Source organism: Cinclus cinclus, chromosome 1, assembly GCF_963662255.1.
Source record: "Cinclus cinclus chromosome 1, bCinCin1.1, whole genome shotgun sequence".
In the NCBI taxonomy this organism is placed as follows: Eukaryota; Metazoa; Chordata; class Aves; order Passeriformes; family Cinclidae; genus Cinclus; species Cinclus cinclus.
Window position 1 is genome coordinate 20,291,674 of NC_085046.1, and position 22,594 is coordinate 20,314,267.

The 22,594-nt window shown below is 40.2% G+C and overlaps 1 protein-coding gene across 2 annotated transcripts in view; it reads left to right on the forward strand.

The window, feature by feature from the left end:
• The window catches only part of RSU1 (Ras suppressor protein 1), a 104,831-nt gene extending 82,484 nt beyond the window's left edge, over window positions 1–22,347 (forward strand). The window contains exon 10 of one of the 2 annotated variants that reach the window (XR_009933286.1): window positions 21,898–21,965. Coding sequence is in view for 1 of the 2 variants with exons in the window: in XM_062494555.1 (XP_062350539.1) it covers window positions 21,898–22,000 (103 nt within the window). In the remaining variant the exon portion in view is untranslated. Of the gene's footprint in view, window positions 1–21,897 lie in introns of both variants that reach the window. The other variant, XM_062494555.1, reaches the window with a different exon arrangement.
• Window positions 22,348–22,594: the final 247 nt, after the last annotated feature.

The following is a 22,594-nucleotide window of genomic DNA, read 5'->3' on the forward strand; positions in this document are numbered from 1 at the left end:
ACTTGAAAACAAGTATTGATTTGTAGCCCTGTATATGCTTGATATAATGTCAGTTATTATGAAAATACATGGATTTGATATGAATGCCTTCCAAAAAATATATTGGGTAATTTATATATAGATAAAGAGATAAATGCTGTTTTAAAACTAGAGCTTGTGAGGTTCTATTTTCTACATATTCTTGCACTGAAATGTGAAACATTTGTTCCCAGTTTTTAATCTGGTCATCTGCATGAATTGCAGTGCTGCTGTAAATATTTCTCAACATGGAAAGGTAGATGCTCTTTGAAAAACCAGAACAAATTCTAAAGTTGCCAATATTGTCACAAAGTCTCCCTGCAGAGTGAAGTTGTTTGACAAAGTGTTTCCCTGGTGATTTGGCTGCAGATGAAAATGTCTTCTGCAATAAAATTCTGTGCTCAGGTCTCAGTTCTCTATGCTCATCAATCAGCAAATGACATATCAAGGATTTTTTTGCTAGATTAGTTAATATGGTGGGGAAAATATGTGAGGCATTGGTACTCCTATTTTATACATCGGGGGTTTTTTTACTCTTAAATACACATTGTTTTTAAATATATATATTTTGTTGTCTAGAGCTTCCTTTAGTAATCAGTAGTGCTGCAATAGAACTAATGTAAAACTGTCTTTTATGTACTTAGATTTTCTTGCCTGGAGATAATGCCTACTCTCTGAAAATCACTGTCAGTCATAGGAAAGAGAGAGCTGGGGGAAGGGTGAAGAGATGTACATTTAATGACAGCATTTCTACCCTCAGTGCACTGTCCTTTGTGGATTAATATATTAATGTTTTGCCAGTAAATGGCATTTTGTAGAATTTTTGTGGCCCTATGTGTTGTAAACACAGTTTTGCTGGGGATAATCATGTTCCACATCTGCTGATACTTTCATAAGGTATCATTAATGGCTTCAGAAAGTTCAATTACATGGCTGCAAAGAAATAAATCACCTTATAGTTTAATTGCCTCTAATATAACAGCAGCAAATATCTCCTGGGAAGCTGCCTCCTGTGTTACTAAATGACTGTCAATGATGAAGTTGCTTTCCTGAAAGGATGCTCTGTTAGGGCGATAGCTTCACAGTTTTTTATGCTACATCTGTTTTATGCTGCCACTACTAAATTTTATAAAGGAATTTAAAATATGACAGATGTCAGTAATAAATTTTATTTCATGCCTCCTTTTTAAGGAAAAAGATGAAATTTATTGCAATTCCCATAAAGATTTATAAGAAATGTTTCATAGGAAATCCTTTTTAAATACTTTTAAAACATTTGTGAATGTTTATATGGGATCCAGCAAATTATCTTAAAACGCATTTTAGCAGATCCCCTCTGTGCAGTGTGCGCCCATCTGTTGTGAAAAATATTAAGAAGGGACCTCCATTTTCCTACTTAAGTGTCTCAAAACAGAGTTACTCCTCTTCAGATCGAACCACCAGAGAGGCAGAAAGGGAGCGCAGATGGAAAGATGAGTATCCTATATAAAAAAAAAAGAAGTGATAAAAGGATAAGAAACAAGGAAAGAAAAGAAGAAAGCATAGAACTGGTACAGGAAGAAGACCAGTAAGAAGGTGCAGGCTGACAAGCTGGAAAAAGAAGAAATGGGAAGAGCCAAATCCTGAACAGAGAAGATGTATGAGAAGGATTGGTTGTTTAGGCAAAGGGAAGAGATAGGAGGAAGCAAAATAGCAGAAACATTGAGCAGTTAGTAAAAGCAGAAATCAAGGGCACAAATCATCAAAGGATAAGACAATATTTTCTTCCTTTTCCTCCTGTCACCAATCAGCAGTTGGGAGAGAGGTATGATGGACAAACATCAAAAGCACAACCAGCTTGTATTTTCTTCCTTGTCCACTTCTTAGGACTCTGGTTTTCCTTTTTGTGCTTTTGGTTCACCATGTTTACTTTGGGTCAACTGCACTTCCTTTAATACCACTAAATTGCTAAACTCAGTGAATTACTTAAAGCATATGATTTTAGCATCATAGCTTGAACTAAGAGGCTTTAAAATTATTCTGAGCTATTTTAAATCACCTCTTCCTCTTGCATTTAGAAAAGTATAGGTTTCAGTACATCTCCTCCCGTTTTAATCCAATAGCTAGCAAATGCTCTGGCTTGATAGCTCAAGTGTATAAGAGTGTGCAGCCTTCAGTGTAAATACAGTGGTGGTGCATAATCTCAAGCATCTCCCTGTCCCTGGGGTGGTGAGGTGGCTCCAGAAGAGCTCCCAGGATTTACACTGACCAGGATTCATGACTGTGTGCGTGGCTGTGCTGGGGCCCACCCTTTTATGTGCTGGCTAACAAAGGTTAGGTAGAGCAGGAGGATATCTTTTATCAAAAAGCCTGCAAGGCTTTTTGAGTGATAAAGCCCTGGTACATGTTTTCTCTCCAGATCAGAGTGGACCAGGGAGTGTGCCCTGCCCTTTTCTTTGGGCAATTTCTTTACAGCAGGGTTGAACTCCTTGTTAACACTTTACAGGATAATAGGTAGGTTGTTAACTAATGGCTGTTTTCAGCCTCTAAGTTGTAGGCCATAACAACAAGAATGCATTTTATTTCAAAGGGGGTTTTGTTTTTTTTTAAAGAGAGAAAAAAAGGGGGTTTTGCTGAATTCAGGAGGTGGGAGTTAGGTAGCACTTAATGTATTGACTGCATTGAGGGAAAATTTGAGCATAAGGTACAGAGACATGTAGGTTGGATTTGGATGAACACATTTGTGTGTGGAAAATTATATACTGTCTCGACGAAAATTACTTTTTCTTTCAGAAAGAAAATGTTTTCATCCATGTACTGGAGGAAGTTAGAGTTCTCCCATTGTAGCATGTATAGTTTTGTCCCCCCTACACATAAACAGAAGTACCATTAAACTAATTTTTGCAAAAATAATACAATTCCTTCAAGGAACTTTCTTTCTTTCTTTCTTTCTTTCTTTCTTTCTTTCTTTCTTTCTTTCTTTCTTTTCTTTCTTTTCTTTCTTTTCTTTCTTTCTTTCTTTCTTTCTTTCTTTCTTTCTTTCTTTCTTTCTTTCTTTCTTTCTTTCTTTCTTTCTTTCTTTCTTTCTTTCTTTCTTTCTTTCTCGTTTTTATTTTATGTGTTGATTAGTCTATCTTAAGTCTGTGAACTCCTGGCCTGTTCTTCGTTGTCCTGGCAGGAATAAAAAGTACACCACAGATACATCCCCCTCTTCCTAAAAATAATTTCAAATTAGAAAAAAAAATGTTCAAAAAGGCTCTCAGAATATCAGACTGAAATTTGCCAGTACTGAAATAATGTCTTAAGAGTATTGTAAAAGAATAAGAACAGAATCAAGTGAAATGAAATCTTCTTAATTCTCCCAGGCCAGAATTAACATAAGGACAGGATGAGTGTAAAGTGAGGAATAATAACATATCATCACAGTCCATTTAAACAGAATAGCAGATAAGGAAGATGTATCCTGGAAAGAATGTAGGTCAAAGTAAAATCCTGCTCTTTTGCCCTGTTTTTATTTTGGCTATCTACAGGTGATCTTCAATGCCTTTACTTAGCAGGGATAACTTTTAAAAGGCAAAGCTCTCACAAGAACCAGGATTGTCAAGAGAGGGTCTGCACTCTGCCTCCAGTGATAGACAGCATGTTTGGGTTTGATTTTGGCTCTTTTACCTAGTCTGGAGTGGGACCTCATTTGGGGCAGCTGTGATGGTTTGTGACACGGAGCACTGGAACTGTGTCAGAGATGTAGGGACATCAGCAGGGAGTAAAGCTCTGTTTTTGGAGACATTGTACAGGGAAAAGAGGAGATTCTTCAAACGTGTGAGATGAATGAGTGCAGAGTGAGCCCCGAGCTGGCTCGTGCTGTCTGCAGGATGCTGGGCGTTGCCATAGAGACCAAGGAAGGGGGAACAGAGGAGTTTTGAAGAGAATATCAGCTGGGGCTTTAGTAGTGCTAACTTAGCATGTGATGTCTGCCAAAGAACCCTGCTGGGGAGACGGGCACTGATGTGGTATCAGAGCACGAGAGCATCAAGGTCACCTGGCGTCTGCTAAGAACGACTGAAGTCACGTCTTGGACATGTGAAGACATGGTGGAAATAAACTCAACTTACGTTCACTTATGCAGGTTATTTCCAAGTTATCTATAGACACGTTTCCTGACAGGGTAATTGCTTCTGGTTCCTCTCCCATTCCTGAAAATACTTGGATTACTTCTAACAGTGACTGCTGTGGAAATAATTGCCAAATCCTTAGTGTCTTGAGATCACCACCCACATATACCAGAGGCTACATATTTTTTTCTTTGTGCTTTGGCAGTCATTTTGTGTTCTCTGTAGTTTTTTTTTTGTTGATTCAGAGAAAATGTGGACATTTTGATTGGTTTGTGTTAGTGGAACAGATTTAGGAAGGTGTACTACCTGCACAGCTGTCTTCACTAGGGTCCTGCGTCTGAACTCTTGGATCTTCAAAGACAGATGTTGCATGTACTCGTAGGCAGCTGGCTGGACCTAGCACTTATCCCTCAAGACTGGGAACCCACCCACTCTTGACAGAGCTGCACATTTCTCCCAGAGCTGTTTGGGCCAACTGTTGTGTATGGAGCCGAGTGTCTTCTCTCTTCAAGTAGATAATTTTAGCTGTATTGTGACTATACTTTACAGTAAGTCACTATCCAGAATTTGCATTAAAAAAACTCATTCTTGCTTTAATACAAATTACTGTCTTCTACTAAATGTATGAAACCCATCAAGTGGGTACAGTACTAAAGACGTCAAGAAAATTAATCATGTGCAGGAAGGAGAGTCAGGACAGAGTTTGTCTCTACAGCATGGAATCAGAATCTGGACAAGACTAAGAACTGTTCAAGATCAAGATATATGACTTATTTGATACAAAGTAAATAGCATTTTTAAAATTAATGTCCTTGGCATTGCCTGTGTTAATACTTCCCTTTTGCAACATTTATTTTTTCATTAATGGAGCTAAGGTGACTGAGAGATGGATGTGAAGAAGTGCCAAGCACCATGTATGTTTAAACAGGGTATGGTCTGCTGCAGCGTGGGCTCATGTTGACTGTGCTTGTTCTTGAAGTAATGGTACTGAAAGTCATAGAATAAGGAGAGCAGCATCTGGGAGGTGTGCTCCTTCCACCAGTCAGGAGCCCCCTGTACCATAAGGGCTTCATGAACTCGCATGGTCTGCATGCTCATCTATTCATTCCTTCCATGCTCCCTTTCTTCACTGAAATGAGAATTGCCTGCGTGTTTACTGCAATATACCAGCTTTGTCTTCTTTTGCCAGGGCCAGTTACTTCTCCATATTGCAGTTCCATGAAGTTTTGTATATCTCTTATCCCTCTTCTTAACTCATAGTCCTTTGTTTCTCTCTTCCATCTTTCTCCTAGCTTGGTCTTTCTTCCTCTCTCTGAGGCAATTTTTTTCTGGGTGTCAGGGTTCCTAAACCGTACTGCAAGTCCTTTAAAGAAAAGGAGGAAATGGGGGTTCTTCTTTGCCAATCTCATTAACTCTGGCAAAGAAGGTGGCAGCCATTCTGTGGTTCTTTGGTCTATGGGCCATTACCCACAGACCTAGATGGCTGAAACAGCTGCATATGCTAACCACTGCAAGAGGTCACAAATCCTGTGCCTAAATATATATTTTCCCTCTCATTTTCTTTCTTTCATCAAAATGAATATAAAATTTTCTATTGCTTAGAACATTCCATGAATGTTGTAATTTATCAAATAATCTAGCATCCTGAAATTATCTTGCAATAGACAAAAGTATGGAGAAATGCCACTTGTCCAACAATATCCAGGGATAAAAATTACCCTACTGTACAAATAAGCCAAAAGTCCTTAAGCACGTTTTTTTTACTGGGCTAAATCAGTTTCCTTACAAAGCTGTTCTACAGATTTGTCTTATAAGTCTTTGGCAAGAAATTAGGCTACCCATTATTGTGTGTGTCTCTGTCCCATTGTTCTCATTCCTCACCACTCTTTATGTCAGCATGGCATGGGCTTGTGGACTTTGAGTGACTGTGAAGTTTTCTCCACAGCATATATGCACATCCTACTGTGCAGTTACACCTTCCAGTTTCCACCATCTAACTTGTAAGGATGGTTTTGAGTTAAAAAATTGATTGATCTGTATTCTTCCCTTTTCTTTTTTTCCTCTGCCTAGGGTTTCCCATGCCTTTATCATGTTAAGTCTGGTAATCAAAGAGCTGCATGGACATTAACTTGCTGACCTGACAGAAAGCACACATCCCAAAACAGAAAGATTTTCTAGAGCAGGGTAATTACAGTGCTGAAAGTGGTCTGAGTAAACTGTACCATGAGTATTAGACTAGGAAAAGAAGTGAAGGTTGTATACCTTTGTCTTTGGTTACTGAGATTTAGGTATGTTTACTTTGAATTTGCAGTGTGGTTTTATATTTGTGACTTTTGTTCTGCTTTGGTTGGGGTTTTTTGTTTTTGTTTTTTTTTAATGAAATTATATATTTGCTTTTTGTTAGAAAACTAATAAAACAGAAGATGGACATTTTCTTGAACAGAAAGAAATATGAGTGGTTTTGGAATTTGTTTAAGTTTCAGTGTAAAATACTTCTAGTTTGGAAGTTGATGTGAAGCATAAAAAAACTACTTGAGTGTACTAGTATTTAACTTTTGAATTAAGTATTTTTCATTAATTCAAAAAATATGTTACATATGTACATATGTTTGGAGTTCAGTCTTGATCCAGTTTACCTGCTGTGATAAAGCCTGCAGTCCATTGAAGCCCAAAGAGATTCATTGAGAGCAGTTGTTCACCATGGTATCATTTCTCAAAGATAAATTATGCAGCAGTAAAGACAAGTTCATAAACTTTATTGTATTGCTTTAGTAGCAGTGCTTTAGGTTCTACCGGGAAGGCAAATTCAACATTAAGGCCTTCCCCAAGGTTTATTAAACTGTCTAGAAGCTGCCAGTTTCATTTTTTTTTTCCTTTGTGGGCATTTTTCTAAGTTCAATAGTGGGAGAGAGAAGAAGAGGATGGTCTTTTTTTCATGGTCTTCAGTTAATCTTTCCAACTTTCTGCTTCCACTAGCATGTAGAAGAATCATACTGTGAGAAGAAAATTATTTCTCTTTACTTGATTGACTCAAACACATACAGCTTTTTATAGGCTCACCATTTTTCTTCAATAGCATGCATCTTTGTCATAGTTTAAAAATTATCTAGCAACAGTAGTTACAGTTCTTGAAATTATGTGCAGCTATGAGCAATATGTACCGTCCACGTTTTCCATATGTCGAGACAGTGTTCTAGTTATATGGGTATAGTAAAAAATTAGAAGGAGTAAAACAGTCAATTGAGTGGAACTTAATCAATACTGAAGGCAATCAGGATCAAAGTACTTTATATTAGCATTCAAAAGAATTTTAGGAGAAAATATTTTTCAAGCCCTTATGTGGTAATCCTGAAGTACTGGGTCTTTCTAGCTGTTGCAAGCTGTACAAATACAGTGTTAGCACCAGATGATTTGTGTATGTTTATCTTTGATTAATTTTTTCTTGAGAATTTCAGGAGATCTTTAAGCAGCTCTCATTTTTGTTATTTATATCTGGGTTTCATTTTAAGTAGAATGTAGGAATACTGAACTGTTGCTGGTCTAGTTGATGTTGGAGTCTCTTCAGAGACAGTTCAAATTGTAAGTTACAAGACAGAAAGATTTAAAGAAGGGTAAGATGGAGAGTTTATGTCTTCACTGCTTCTGCAGGTGTATCTTTTACAGCACAAGAGCAGTTCTCATGTAAAATCCAAGGGACAGATTTATCAATTTTTTGGGCACAATATCTGTGTGATTTGAGATCCAGGGAGCTGCCCAGCTACATCATGGTAAATGCAGCTTTGTCCCTGTGAAGGTGTTATGGAGAGGAAGCAAACAAAAGCTACTTCTCCTCTAGTAAAAGTCTCATTTTGGTAGTAAGACGTAGCCAAGTGGAGAGCTGCTACCTAGTCTTAAGAGTCATTTTTTAACTTCCACTGCCTTTAGATAAATCCTAGGAGGTGAGCATCAGGAAATTAAGAGCAATCTCAAGAATGCAAGCACAGTCATGGTGAAAGGATCCAAATGTTTCGTCTCTGTGGGAATATCAGTGTGGATCTTGAACCTCATTAATCCCTTTTCTGAGTCCTGTTTTCTAGAGCATGTGCTAATCAAGGGGGGAGCTGTCTGGAAACACCATTAGAAATCAACCTGTCCACTGTGCAGTGGTTCAACTGAGGATGCATCTTTTCTGTATCCAAAAACATGTGTTGGTCACCTCAGAGCACTGAGCAGTAAGCTGAAGGTAGCTGGGTGCTTCAGTGGAAATACAGCTCTGATGGGTGCTGGAAAATACATTGCCTGAGATGAGACTAAGGGAAGCAAGCCATCTTTTTCATATGCTCTCACTTCAGCACCAAGCAGCTTTCTGACTTTATTGATGCTGCTCATTTTGATTGTCATAAGAGACCAGAAAAAAGCAGGTGAAAACATTGTTCCAGATTCTCCAGGGCCTGAGTATCTGCATACAACTGTTGTGTCTAGGCAAAGTTGGTATTTATAACAGCTCAGGAGTGATGAAGAAATGAGGCATGCTATGAGGGAGAAGATGTTTTAGGCCTTAAAGAGGGATTGATTTGTGGTTATTATTGCTGCCTTTGATCTGCCAACAGGGATCTGAAACTAATCCACCAGAGCAGCACAAGTCTGATACATAAAGCCAGATGGAGATGCCAGAACAGGTTATGCCTGCTGTCTTTGACGCTGCCTTAACATGAAGTGATAAAACAGATAGTACAAAGCAAAGCAGGCAAAGGATGGGATTGTGTGCACTGCAGGAATGCTGCTAGTGGTGTGAAGTGACTGCCAGTTGTTAAAGCCGCTGCAGGATCAATTAGCCATTAGCATTGCCCTGTCCTGGTGAGAGGCTGAGGCATGCAGCTGCGCAGAGCACTTGGTTGCCATTCAGCCCTGAACATCTCTGGGTGCTTCCATGGTAAACTGAGGGAGTAGAAAATTCAGAGTCCCTGTATTTCCAAAGTAATCCCACAAGTGCATATGACCATAGAAATAGAAAGCAGTTTTTGCATAAGGACTTTCACTTCATACCCACACCATACTTTTACCCCAGCTATGGAGTGTATCAAAGTGAATCTCATTCTAAGATGTGCTGTAAGCAGTGAATATGGTCTAGCTGCTGAGATGTTGGTGGGATTTTATCACTTCTTTTGATACTGCATCTTGTTTAGAAATTACAGCAGTTTGGGGCTTAGTATAGCTATTAATTCTCTATAGATCTCATCCTCATCTGAGTCAGCTAACTCGTTTCATAAGAAGAGCTTTATATAGATGTTGGATCGATTGGCAGTAAGTTGTCAATAAATGTGTCTCCTAGACACTGCAATTGACAGGTTAATGAAGTGCATTCTCAGTGACATGGAGCTCTTGACAAATCTTTTGTCACTTTGGTTTTCCCACTCCTGTGTTTCTCATAAATCTGTTCCATATCATAAACTTGTGGAATGCTGGGATTAGAATCACAGAATCATAAAGGCTGGAAAAGACCCTTGGGATCATTGAGCCAAGCATGAGTGCAGCAGTGCTAGTCTTCCACTAAACCATCCCTCTGAGCACCACATCAACATGTATTTTGAATACTTCCAGAAGTGGTGATTCCACCACTTCCCTGGGTAGTCTGTTCCAATGCTTGACCACCATTCCAGTGAAGAAATTACTCCTAATATCTGATCTAGTTCTTTCACAAGTAAGGGAGTGCCTGTTTGCTACCATGTGTGCATAGGCTGGGATTTGGAAAACATGTAAATAGTGTATTGGCTGAGAAACCAAAAAGAACCAAGGACCATGTTTGCCCTCCCTGCGATGTGTTCTCCAGCATGTTTCAAAAAAGATGCAAAGTAGGTCAACTGCAGTTTGTCCACCAAGACTGCAGCATTGTGTTTGGCTCCCTGTTGTTGCATTCGTTCTGCCTTTGTTGTTGCTGTGGCACTTTGACTGATTCAGTGCAAGTGTTTCCAACTGCATGTTCCTTTTCCTTTTGCCCAGAAGAAGGTGGAATCACTGGTTTATTTTACATCATGCTTGAAAGTTCCCGTGGGTGCCTTTTGCAAATATCTGATGAGTAAACCAGTTCTTGTCCTTTACTGTTCAGTAAAGTTCCATATTTGTTCCTTTAACTCATGAGCATTCGTAAGTACCAACAGTTTTGAATAAGTGCTGCCTACCTACAGCAAAAGGATGTTGAGCAAAACCAGATCAGTATGCATAATCCCACCTTCCTTCCAAGAGAAACTATTTTGGTCAATGCATGCATTAAGAAGTCATGGAGTGACTCATTGGCCTTAGCTATTACTAGCACTTGATGAGAACGCGTAATTTTCACTCCACTCTTCATAGCCAGCCTAGATGTTGTCCATAGATTGTAGTACATAGTTTGGGGTTTGTGAGCCACACTACAACTGCAGCTTGCCTTTTAGCTTGCATGGATAATTGACCTTAAATGTCAAACCTTGAACCCAATCAGAAGCAATACTTGTATTGATTTTGTGGAAATCAAAATCAGGCTGACACTGTATTGCCATTTCATCTTGACAGACACTGGGGGAGAAGAAAGCCTTTCAAAAGGCTTTATGTTTTTCACACTGTGGGCCCTGAAATATAGTGACAGTAACTTGGGAAGTTGTGCGGATTGGATGACATCAGAACTTAACTGATGTCAGTGTTGCTGCTCTTTTCCAGCAGGTGGGTCAGCTTCTTGGTTTGCAGGAGGGAAGAAAGCCAGTGTAAAAATCTGCCATAGTTTAGGGATTCTTCAAAGGGTGAAGACTCACATAGTAAGTGAGACTTCTTATCTCACCCACTTCATCTAGCACAGTGGAACACCAATCTAGGGGAAACACTGCTGTCAAGAAAACATGACTATATCACAGTGTGTTTCTGGTAGATGAAGGGAAGCCCAACCCTTTGCTCAAGGTGTTAATGGCATGAAAAAATACTATGTGATTTTCCTGTTGTTATAGAACCACCTCCAACTGTGGGCAAGTTTGTTTTACGGAGCAGAGCTTTAAGAAAGAGGACAAACTAAAAAAGAAATGGTAAACAATCAAGCAAATGTTACTGTCTTGTGTTACTCAGGAGCTGGTTCAGTTTGCTGATTGCTCAGTTTCAGTGTGGTCTGAGTAATGAAGAGCTGACTAGTGAGCCTAATTTGGGGTAATTCCCTGAGTACTTTGAAGCATAGCAAAGCCAGAAAAACTCTAATGAAAAATAATGGAAAGGTAGCTGGGGGCTTAACTTATGATCACTGCTCATTACAGTAAGCGACATTTTCATTGCAGTGTTGCCATAAAGATTATTGGCTGCCACATAGCATAGGTCCCTCCTGAAAAGATTCTGGAACAGCTTTGTTGGCACAGTAAAAGCCATGGAAAATCACCAAAGATTTGCTTAAAACCCAGTGATTGTTTGCCAAATATTAAGGTTGTGATGCTTTGTTCAAAACTGGCTAGAAAATTAGGTGAATACTCTGCATCATTTTACTATGTGATTTCTGAGTGACCATCTTTGATCTTCCACAGTAAAGTTATATAACTGGAATACCATTGTACTGATATGTTTGTTTCCATATAGAACTACTCGGTCTTTGGCTTTCAATATTTCAGCATTTTAACATGATGACAGTGATTTTGACATCGGCTTTGAATCACCTTTTTCCCTTGCACGTATGTTGATTTGTCAGAGCACAACTTACCAGGTTGTAAGACCAGGTTTTCTGACTGTAAAATTGACATAATTGGCGTATTTGTGCCCATGTTGGCCAGGGAATAGTTGAAAGGGCTGTGTTTGGGAACTGGAAAGACCTGCATTGACCTATTAAAGTACATTCAAAAACTGTCCAACAACAGCTTTGCTGCAAAGTGTATCCATCATGAGTTAAACAAAGCCAACTAATATAGCGAAGTGAAATCGGAATGTCTTAGATGTGTAGAACTTCAGATGTGGTCCTTTGTGTCAAAAAGTGACATTTTCATTGCAGTGTTGCTATAAAGTGAAGTTAGTTTCCTCTATTCTTTACCTTCCTGGTAGTCCTTTTGAGCAGCTAAATCCAGTGTCCTGGAGGAACCAAGTAAATTCCTTCACTGATGGCAGTGAGTAACTGCTCCATATCCCTCTTCTCTTGTCCTGTCAACCACAGTCTCAGAGCACATATATACACATGGCCAGCCATGGGCAGATTGGTATGATGGGTGGACAGATGGACACATAAACACAGAAAAGACAAACAACAGCCAGACTGCATTCCTCAGGACCTTTCCTTGCAATGCTCAGGGAAAACTCTGATCCCTGGCTTTCCAGTCTTGATGTTTCAAGTATCAGGCCTCCAGACCCAGTCTTACCACTTGACATCCCCTCAGTCTTTCTGGGGGCTGATCCTAGCATCCCTTGGTCACTCCAGAATCTGGGACTCAGTCCATGCTATTGTCCAGCTGATCTGTCTTGAACTTTGTTGATGGGACATGTATGCATGCTGCCAGAACAGAGGGCACATTGGCACAGAAAGCAGCTAGAAACAGGGTTTAGGCAGGACAAAGTCAAGGTGATTCGGCACAGGTTTCTGCCAGTCAAGTATTTTGACCTCCTCCTGCTTGCATACTGTTGACCTCATTTATTCCCTGCCTCATCCTGTCTCTGTTTCACTGCACTTATTCTCTGCTGTCATCCTTGGTCATCCAATTCCACTCTACTGGTCTGTCCTCATAAGAACTTGAAAGTCCTGTATAATCCTTAAATACTCTTGTTCAATACCAGCATTCTGTCTAAGCATCCCACAGTAAATCCTGTGCCCTCTTTACACAGTCTTCCAGAGTTTCTTGTGTTAGGTCACACAAATGGATTGTGTGACAGGACTGGGACTTCTTCCTTTCCCTTTGAGGATCTCAGAGGTGGTGATTCAGAGGGGTTAGTTTGGTTGAGTTCTCCCCTTTGTCGCTGTGTCCCTTGTCACTGTTCTGTCCTTATGTTTATTCCAAGGAGCTGTTGGAGAGCTGGCCCTGCAGCCAGTTGGGATGGCAGAGGCAGACACCCTAGGAGAGGTGTGAGCCAGCCCAGCAGAGCAGGGCAGCTGATTAAACCCTGTGTGTGGGGAATTGCAGTCTCCTGAATGTTCTCCATGCTACTGCCAGTGAAACTGATCATCCTCAGTATACAGCAGAGCAGGCTCAGAGTAACCCAGGCACTTCAATTTTACTTTAAAGGAAAAAAAAAAAACAAACCAAAACAAACAAAAAAAACCCACAAAAAAACAAAAACACCTCTCTGTATCAGTATTTCCCCAGAGTCCCTTCTATACATTTTATTGGTACATTTTGTCTAGTTACTGGAAAAGAAATACATACCTGCCAGACATATAATAACTTAGAGAAAGTTCCTTAGCTTGCACTTAGCTATTTTTGCCCTGGTTTCCTTTTTTTAAATGTTAATTAGGTACACAACAAAATGCATGTAATAAATCAATAATAAAGATTATGTAAGGGCATTTATCTGAGCAGCAGTGTAGCATTCAGCAAGGAAAGTGAGCACTGTTTTACTGAATCCCAAAGGACTCCATACAGACAACAACATTAAAATAACATAAGAATGAAGAATACTGTGTTCAGCTGGCTGTGCTGAATGCCAGTCTGTTTTCTGTACTGTGCTTGCTGCCTGTCCAGGGTTAGTTTGAGATTAGGCAGGTGGCCTTGAATGTTGTCCCAACAACATGGTTTGGGGAAATGGAACAACTTTTGATTTATCTATTACATGCTCAGAAATCACAAATACATGAAGATAAGGGTTGTGATAATACAGATCACTTCAGTAAACAGAACATACTTCTTTCTCAGCTGAGTTGTCTTTTTCCTTCTTAGCAGTGCATTTTTATCTGCAGCTACCTGTGCTGGCATCTGCCAGAGAAGCTGAGCATGCCCATGCAATTTCTGTGGCTCCTGGTTGCTTTTGATGAATTACATGTAGGATGCTATTTGTTCTAGCAGGTACCTCAGCCCTCAGAGTTTAAACTGATGCCTGTGTCTGCCACTAAATTGTTTTTTCTGGTCCTCAGTAGGAAAGCACTGTTTCATCTGTGAAAACAAGTAGGAAAATATTCCACTGCAATCTGTGGGAGTTCTTACCCTTAAGGACTTCAGTTTCTGGCCTATGCAGTTTTTTCCTGCCTGGGGTGGATTCAGGGACTGGTCTGCACCTGTAGGCTGAACAACTCATTGCTCCATTCAAAATGGAGCATGAGAAAGGAGATCAGGCCTCCTGAAGGTGCTTGAAGATCAGAGTCCCAAGTGAGAAATTCTTTATAATTGAAGTAGTCTGATAGGACTATCCACATGCAGAAATTTAATTGTTCTCTCCATCGTCCTCTCAGGCTGCTGTTTCATTATACTGGCCTAGCTGGGGGTTGTTTTATCAGCATAATAGATTCTCTAGATGAGATCTTAATTCCTGTTTGTCTCTGTTTTGAAAGAAATAAGAGTAAACATGCCCTGTGCTTTCCATCTTTGTGACAGTTCCATGGAGGCTCCCCTTGTGTGTCTCTCTGGATTTGTAGCACAGCTGAAGATTTTCAGTGCTGGAGTCCCTGGGTATCGAGATAGGTCTCTCAGAAACTAGATGTTAGTGTTCCTTGTGCTTTCAAAATTGTGTCTGCCAAAAGCCATGCTTCTTGTAAGGTCTTTCAGGTTGGATATGCAAAGTCATTAACCAGCTTTGCAAGTCTTGGCCTCTACATTTTCCTTTTAAAAATCTTTTTTTTTTTGCTAGGCTTCTATGAGCTTCCAGCTGTGATTCCCTAACAAGCCTCACATTTAAAGTACTTGCTTCAAAAGGCTGCTAGCCTCAGAGAATATAAGGAGAAGACTTTCTTTTATTACTGTATATTAATTAAAGAAATGCCTAACACCTTATTTGGAATTCCTCCATGAAAAAAAAAAATTAGTTCCCCATAACATGCAAGATGGTGAGTTCAAAGAAGCAAGGATTAAATTAACCATTTTAAGAGCAAATGTGTCTAGCAGAATTAAAATTATCCTTCTATTGACTGCCCAATAGTAGAGCAAGTGTAAATCATAGTAACCTAAGCTCCAATCTCCCCACTGACACATTGGTCTGGGACCTCTGAGCTGAGGCCAGAGGTCCCTCTGGTCATGGTCTGTCTCTGACAGTAACCTGTAGGGATAGAGGGTGGGAAATGTGACATGTAGAGGTTGAGTCTTTCTTTTCTTCAGGTATACAGAGCAGCAAATAGACAGGGTAGAGGGGTCCAGCAGAAGGGAGCCCCATGGAAAGCTGAATGATGAAGTAGCCACTAGGAGACACATGGGATTTTTTTTGGAGGGCGCACATTCTACACAGATGCTGAAACAGTGAGCTCCAGGAAGTTCTGGCAGAATACTTTTTTTTGCTTGTTGAGATTTGGAGTGTTTTTAGGCAGGAATTCTGAGTAAGTCAACTTTAGACTGCGTGACTCAGCAGAGTCTCTGATGTAAGATAGCTAACAGCTTGTGAGAGTGCAGAGTGGGAACATAGAGGGAGTGGTTGGGTGGACTCCATCTAGCATTTTAAAATAGCTAAACATGAGTGTCTGCGTGTCAGCTAGCTACCCACTGTCCTCTGTAGCTGGTGAAAATCTTTAACAGAGCAGTGCAGCTAAGCATCTCACAGCAGACACTTGTACTTGATCACCCAAAAAGGTCTTTACTCCGCTGGATTCATTGGCCAGATCTCCACTGACTGGGAGACCTGGGCTTGAATTCTTAGCTTTCTACCTGTGCTGAATCCTCTTCTTCTTGTCTAATTTGGGCTCCAAAGAACAAAACTAGCTTAACAAAAAAAACAAAAAAAATACACAGAGCTAATCCAAGATGGGAAGAGATTATCAGTTCCCCTAAAAGTTCCTGTGGAGTGAAGATCCAAAAAGCATTTGAGGGTATTAGGGATTTCTGTTGATGCAGGGGGTCCCTTTAAAAAGTGAAATGAACTTAGGGGGAATTAGGGAGAATAGTGGCAGGCAAAGTCTGCAGAAGCTTTGGGTTATGAAGCAAATGGGTCAGGTGGAAGGAACAGAAAAATAACACAAGTTGTTACACTCAGCAGTGTCTTGGGGCTGGGCTCTGGCATGTATAGATTTGGAGCAGTCTGAAGCATTAAGCATTCCAGAGTGGCAGTGGGCTGTAGAGGAAGGCACACTGTTAACAGACCTAAAAATAGTGGAGCAGTTTCACAGCACATTGAGAGCTGCAGGTTCAGTGACCCAGAGTTTCTTGCAGCACGTGCCGCTGCCAGCACCTGCCCCCTTCTTCCAGCCTGCACTGCCTCCATCGTGGAGCAGGGGAGAGCTGCACAGACAGGGACAGCTCTCTGAACTGACTGGTTCTGAAGAAGCTTGTGAGAGCTTCAGATGATGAACATCACTGACATTGCTGCCATCTGCTCTCGGAGCACTTGGAAACAAAGGGCAAAAAATGAGCTGAATAAAATTAATCACTCGTGTCTGGTTTTCTTTATTAAGAATCCTAAAGCTGCAGTTTGCCATTTGGGTGTAAGGAAAATAGATACTGGTTTCCACATGATTGGTGAATTACCAACATAATATAATACTCGCATAGAAATTTTAACCTCCACTGTTTTCTCTCACTGGTGCATTACTGACCAATTAAATCCCAGTATCTGTCCCTTACCTGGCAGAGAGAATATGTGGTTCGAGAGGATGACATGTTAGCAGCTCCCACATGGAAAATGTCAGTCCCAGTCACTCAGAGGGGACACCAGAGCAACAAATAGCTCTGCAAAAACTGGTGTGGCAAAAGCACCTTGCTCTAAGTTCATACGGACTGTAACTAATATCCAGCATGTATCAGTCATGCAAGCACCTCTTTCAGTTTTGGATTTCTAGCAGATTCAGCCTTTCCCTTCTCCTGCTTCATCAGCTGGGGCTTGTGACTGTCCTGTTGAGGTCACTGTGAATATCCACTTTGAGGCTTTGTCTGAGCACAAAATATCTGCCTGACTCTGAACTTCAGCTTTTGAAAAATCAAGCAGAGCTGGAATGTTTCACCTTTGTTTCCCTGATTGCAGTACATAGCTGGAGGTAGCATCTCTCCAGGACTATATTTAACTGTGTGGTCCTTTTGTACTGCATACTCACCCTGTAGGTCTGTTACAGACATAAAGTGAGACAAGTGTGTTTTTCATGGCTCAGTCTTGAAATCCTCTTTCAAAATGCTTAAGCTCAAAAAAATCAATTTATGCATCAAACACTTTGCACTAGTTCTCTAGTTTACACGAATTCTCTCATCTCTGGGAGCATGTAGCCCTTGGCTAGTGAGCATTCTGTTATACAAGAGAGAAAAATTGGAGGTAGTTGTGCTGAGTTTGTTTTTCAAAGTGACTCTTTTGACCTTTATGAATTTAGGAATTTTAACTATGGTTCTGTTTTTAAGTTCAGAGATTTTGGTAGCAGAACTATGTTTTCAGGTTACAAGGTTCCATGCCTGATCTTATGCTGTAAATTGCAACATTTAGCGATTTGTGGTTTAATTTAGAAGGATCACCTACTTTTCTAAATGCTTAAGTAATGTGGCAAGCTGTGGTTATTGATTCTCTCTGAATTTATTACAAGAAAGCTGCATTCACTCTCTCCTCTTGGGAATGCCTCTCCTGAACTGCGTGCTTGCTAGTGACAGCTTAGACCCCTGATACATAACCAGAGACCTTGCCTAATATCCTTGCAAGTACTTAGGGAATTTTTATTAAGTAAAAGCATCATTAAAGTAGACAGAATGATGAAGTTTAATGAGCATCTTTCTGACTTGATGTTGTTAGTTTTGCTGCTGCAGCAGCCATGCTGCTGTTGTTACTTCCAGTGGGGCAGGTGGAAAATGCAGGAAGATTTTATTTATGTTTACATCTGCATACAAAGAAACATTCTTTTCATGAAAGTTACTTTTAAAAATATATACAAGGAAAGAAAACTTCACAGAGTGTCTGTCTGAGGGCTTTCTGCACTTTCAGTCTTGCATCTCCACTTTAATTTTAATATAATGAGAAGTCTGCCTGCAATACTATAGCTGCTAAGTTTGCAGAGGTTCTGCTGTTTGTGAGCTGTGCTTAACCAGCTTCTGACTGTTACTGCAGGCTGCAAACTTCTGAAATATTTGTTTGCACTCTAGATTGCGTCCTTCAGCAGAGGTTTTGGCCTTTAAGCTGTGTGTAGTTTCCTGCTCAGAGCTGTACCAGCGCTGTGAACAGGTGACATTTCAGAGTATCTAGTGGGAAGGCACTGCCATGAATGTGTTATCAGCACTTATCTCACAAATCTGCCTTGAAACCGTAGCCACAATGTGCGTCAAAATTCTTTTGTGTGTTTATGGAGACAATCTGCCTTGGCTAAGGGTCTAGTCATGCAAACAGCTGTGTCAAGGTGCTCTAGCACATCACCATCCATCAGCTGAGCAGCAGAACTGTCTGTGTGCATGTCTTCAGCTGACCTCTGCTGCTGAGGAGGGTGTGCAAGTGTCTGCCTAACACATCTGATTCTGTGTTCATGCAGAACAAGAGCATGTACAGAGTTTGTACAGCTTGGCTACAGCTGTTTCTATGTCTGTCCAGTAAGAACTGAAATCATCAAAGACGTCACACAAACTTCACATCTATTATAACTAAAGGGTTACAGGTTCTTGTGGGAGTCAGATAATTGCTTCTCTGTGCAGATAAGCACCATTAGTGGTTTTATTTTGCCTTTTTTTTTCCCTGCAGCTTTTTGTTTCCCTGGGAGCTATGAAAGCGGGGTCTGTTGTACCAGAAGTTCATTGAGAATTCTGAATTCTCTTTTCCCTACTGTAACAGAAGGCAAATTCTGTCCCAGAGGCATTATCATAGCCATTATTATATTTAAATATTGTTGTGACACCATATGTCTCCTCATATTTGATGTATGCAGACAGAAGAGAGAAACCCTGTGTGTGAAGGCTTGTATAATCTAGATACGTCTTATCCTTGCTCTTTGACTAGCAGACTACGTAAAAGATTGTAAAGCACTCATATTCAGTTGGGATAGCAGTGTGCATTGAAACTACCCTCATTTTGCCAGGGAAACCTAAGTAGATATATTTGATTTTCTTATTTCAAACCCAGTAGCTACTTTACTGAATGAAATTTTGGTTCTCACGATGATAGAAGTGGTTGGATATGAAAACAGGTAAAAAGAATGTGGAAGTGCTATAGATACCTTCAACTCATGTACATCTATTACTACTAATGTAGTATTTTCATGGGGCAAAGGGAGTTGCTGGGGCACCAATAGCACTGAATATTGTAAAGAGCAAATACCAAAAAAATACCAAAAATATATATGGGTCAGTTGGTATTTTTACTGCTTAATGCACACAGTTGCTTCTGGACCTCTTCTCACAATCAAAAGGCATTGCCCAAGTAGACTTTACCAGAACTCTGAAGTTCATTCAAAATTGTCAGTAGTCAGGTTTTCTGCATTTTGAAAGCATCTGTGCAGTCAGTAGAATTCCCACCCATTTTCTTTGGGAAAGTTTGCTAATCTGAGGTCTGATAGTCCACATGCTTGAACATTTGCTCTGAGAAAGGAGGAAATGAGAGGCAGAATGAATGGATCACCTGAGATGAAAACTTGCATAAAGTTTCCAAAGCAAAAAGAGGAAGCCTAAACCAACTTGAGCAAAAGGAGGGTATGTAACACTTGACAACCACCTATGATGTTTCAGTCCTCTTTGGTTTGTCACTAACAGGGCAAAGGAGCTGTGGGGCACCAGGATGTGGAATGTGGTACAGTGATAGGGAACTTCTGTTCCTATCCGCAAAGGATTTTTATGCTCAGATACAGTAGATCACTGGTTTCTCTGCTAATCAGTGCCTAAAGTCACAAATAGGGACTTAACCCAGCTTGAAGGTTAATTTTGTGTTTACCGAACCAGTGCTGTCTTCTAAGAGTTACAAAATTACTGCTGACAGCGGTTGGAATGCTGCCCTGCATATCATTCAGAACAAGATGTTGCTTGTTCCCTGACTTCATCTATCGTGGGTCAGTTTCTGATGGGACAGCCTCCTTGAATGTCACTTCTCTACGCTTCTACAGTGACGGCCTTTCATAATATTGAACCATCTCCTTCAATAGACTCCCTTGCTCCACTCACTTAACACCTTCCAAAACAGCAGTTATTGAGGATGTATATTGATTAATACAAATACTGTGTACTTGGATAAAATACAGCCTTGTGTTGCTGGAACTCTATCTCTTAAGAAATAAAAGAAAAATATGTGTATTGTAGCTAATACAAAGCATGTAGTTGTTGCAGAGGGTCAGGGCTCTCTGCTTTCATCAGGAAATGCCAGCTGATCCCTTGTTGACAGTAGGTGATGGAACACATAAAATTTCAGTAAGGTGAAGTAATGTCATAGTTTACAGTTGTATTTTCCTTGAGCAAGGTTGTTTGTATACAGTACACCTTGACAGCAGCCTGCTTAGCAGCATGATGTAAAACTTGAGCTGCTGAGAAGGTGAAACTAGCACTGCCTCTCCATCCCACCCTACAAAAAGCTTTAATCCCATTCCAGTCCAGGAATGCCACAGTTGAAGTATCTTCCAGATACATCAATATAAAGCTCAGATCAGGTGCTAGCTTTTAGTCTTCTGGCATAGAATTAGAATAGTAAATAGACCAGAGTCACAGAATCACAAAGGTTGGAAAAGACCTCCAAGATCTCATGTATTGGTGACTTGGGAAGACAAACACCATCACTCCAAACATGCCCTCTTCCTTCTTCTCCTGGCTTTCTGTGATGAGCAGGATGGGATATGCCTTGGGTCAGCTGGGGTCATCTGTCCCGGCTGCATCTCTTCCCAACAGCTTGTGCACTCCCAGCCCTCTCACTCGTGGGGTGAGGAGCAGGAAAGGCCTTGGCTCTGTGCAAGCCCTGCTCAGCAATAACTAAAATATCCCTGCAAAAGTTTATCAACACTGATTCAAGTGCAAATCCAAACCACAGCCCCATACCAGCCACTATGAAGAAAAATACTGCAACCAAAACCCACAAATGCATCTACAAAAAGCACTTTATGTCAATAAGGGAAGTTAAGTTGGAGCTGTGTTTATTTTGGGTAGGTTTTTAATTTATTCTAATCAGGATTACCATAAATTATCTGTTAATTACTGTGTGATATTTAGCAAGATCCTCTCAGCCATGTAGTCCATTTAGCTTCACAGTGAATGCTAGCCATCTTAATTGTAGGATACTTTGTCAACATTTAATCAGTGGTACTTACTAATGTGGCATTGATGTGTTGGTATCTGTCCCAGTGCTATCAATCATGTGTAAGCAGCAAAGGCGGCTGTGACACCATTGCTCTCTGTCACATTATCAAGCCCCTGGGTTTTCTGGTTAGGGATGATGCTCACTTTGCTCTAAGCAGGCACTCTATCTCTCCAGTTCAACCCAATTTTTGTCATTGTCTACTTGAATACACATCCTTGCAGCCTTCCAAGCCTTAATCCCATAGCTGCAGAATAAAGGTTGCTAGTTTCTGAAGGCAAAACTGATTGCTCCTTCACTGCTCCAAAACCCTGTTCTTCGCTGATGTTACTCCCCTGAAAAGTCACAAAAAAACCAAATGTTAATGACTGCAGATTGAGAGCTAATAGAAAATTCAGTGTGTTGAGACAAAATAAAGACCTTTTTTCTTTTATTTCTAGTAGCTAGACGTATTGTTTAATGTGCTACAGAGTAAAAGTCTATGTTTAATGGCTGTATCACAATTTTTTTTCTCTTTTCCTTACAGTCTTTATGGCAGACACATGCAGGCTAACCCTGAACCTCCAAAGAAGAACAATGACAAGTCAAAGAAGATCAGCCGTAAACCTCTGGCAGCCAAGAACAAATAAGTGCCCGACTTCTGCCTCTATTTTACATCTGTTGCATTGCTTTTGCTTGTGCCCACAATATTTCTACACATCTCCTATTACATATAAGAAGGCAGGGATTAGAATTAAATGCAATTTACTATGTATAATGCTTTAGAAGATACTGCTAGAGGGAAACAAAATTACATATCCTCCTAACTATGGTCACATTTATGTAGCCATTTGATATACCACTGTCAGACATGCTTTAGCTTTTCTATTTATATATATATTAATACCCTCTTTTCACATGTCGCATCCTGTTAAAATTGGGGAGTTTGCACTTATACTGTACTGAATTTCATATGATACTCCAAGTGATTTTAATAAAGCCCTTCATTTGTATTGTTGTTCAGTTTCTTCGGTGGGACTTCTGAATAGGAGATTACTTGAGGAATGCATGTGTCCAGTTTCCTGTAATATGGTGATTCCGTCTGTAGGAATGTAGTGGCATTATATCTGATCCAAGTTAGTTAAAATGCAAAGCATTCTGTTCAAGGAGTGAAACATTTTAATCAGTTCCTTTTTCTTTTTATGTTGCTGTGGACTGCTCTTTTTGCCTTGAAGGTTATTTTG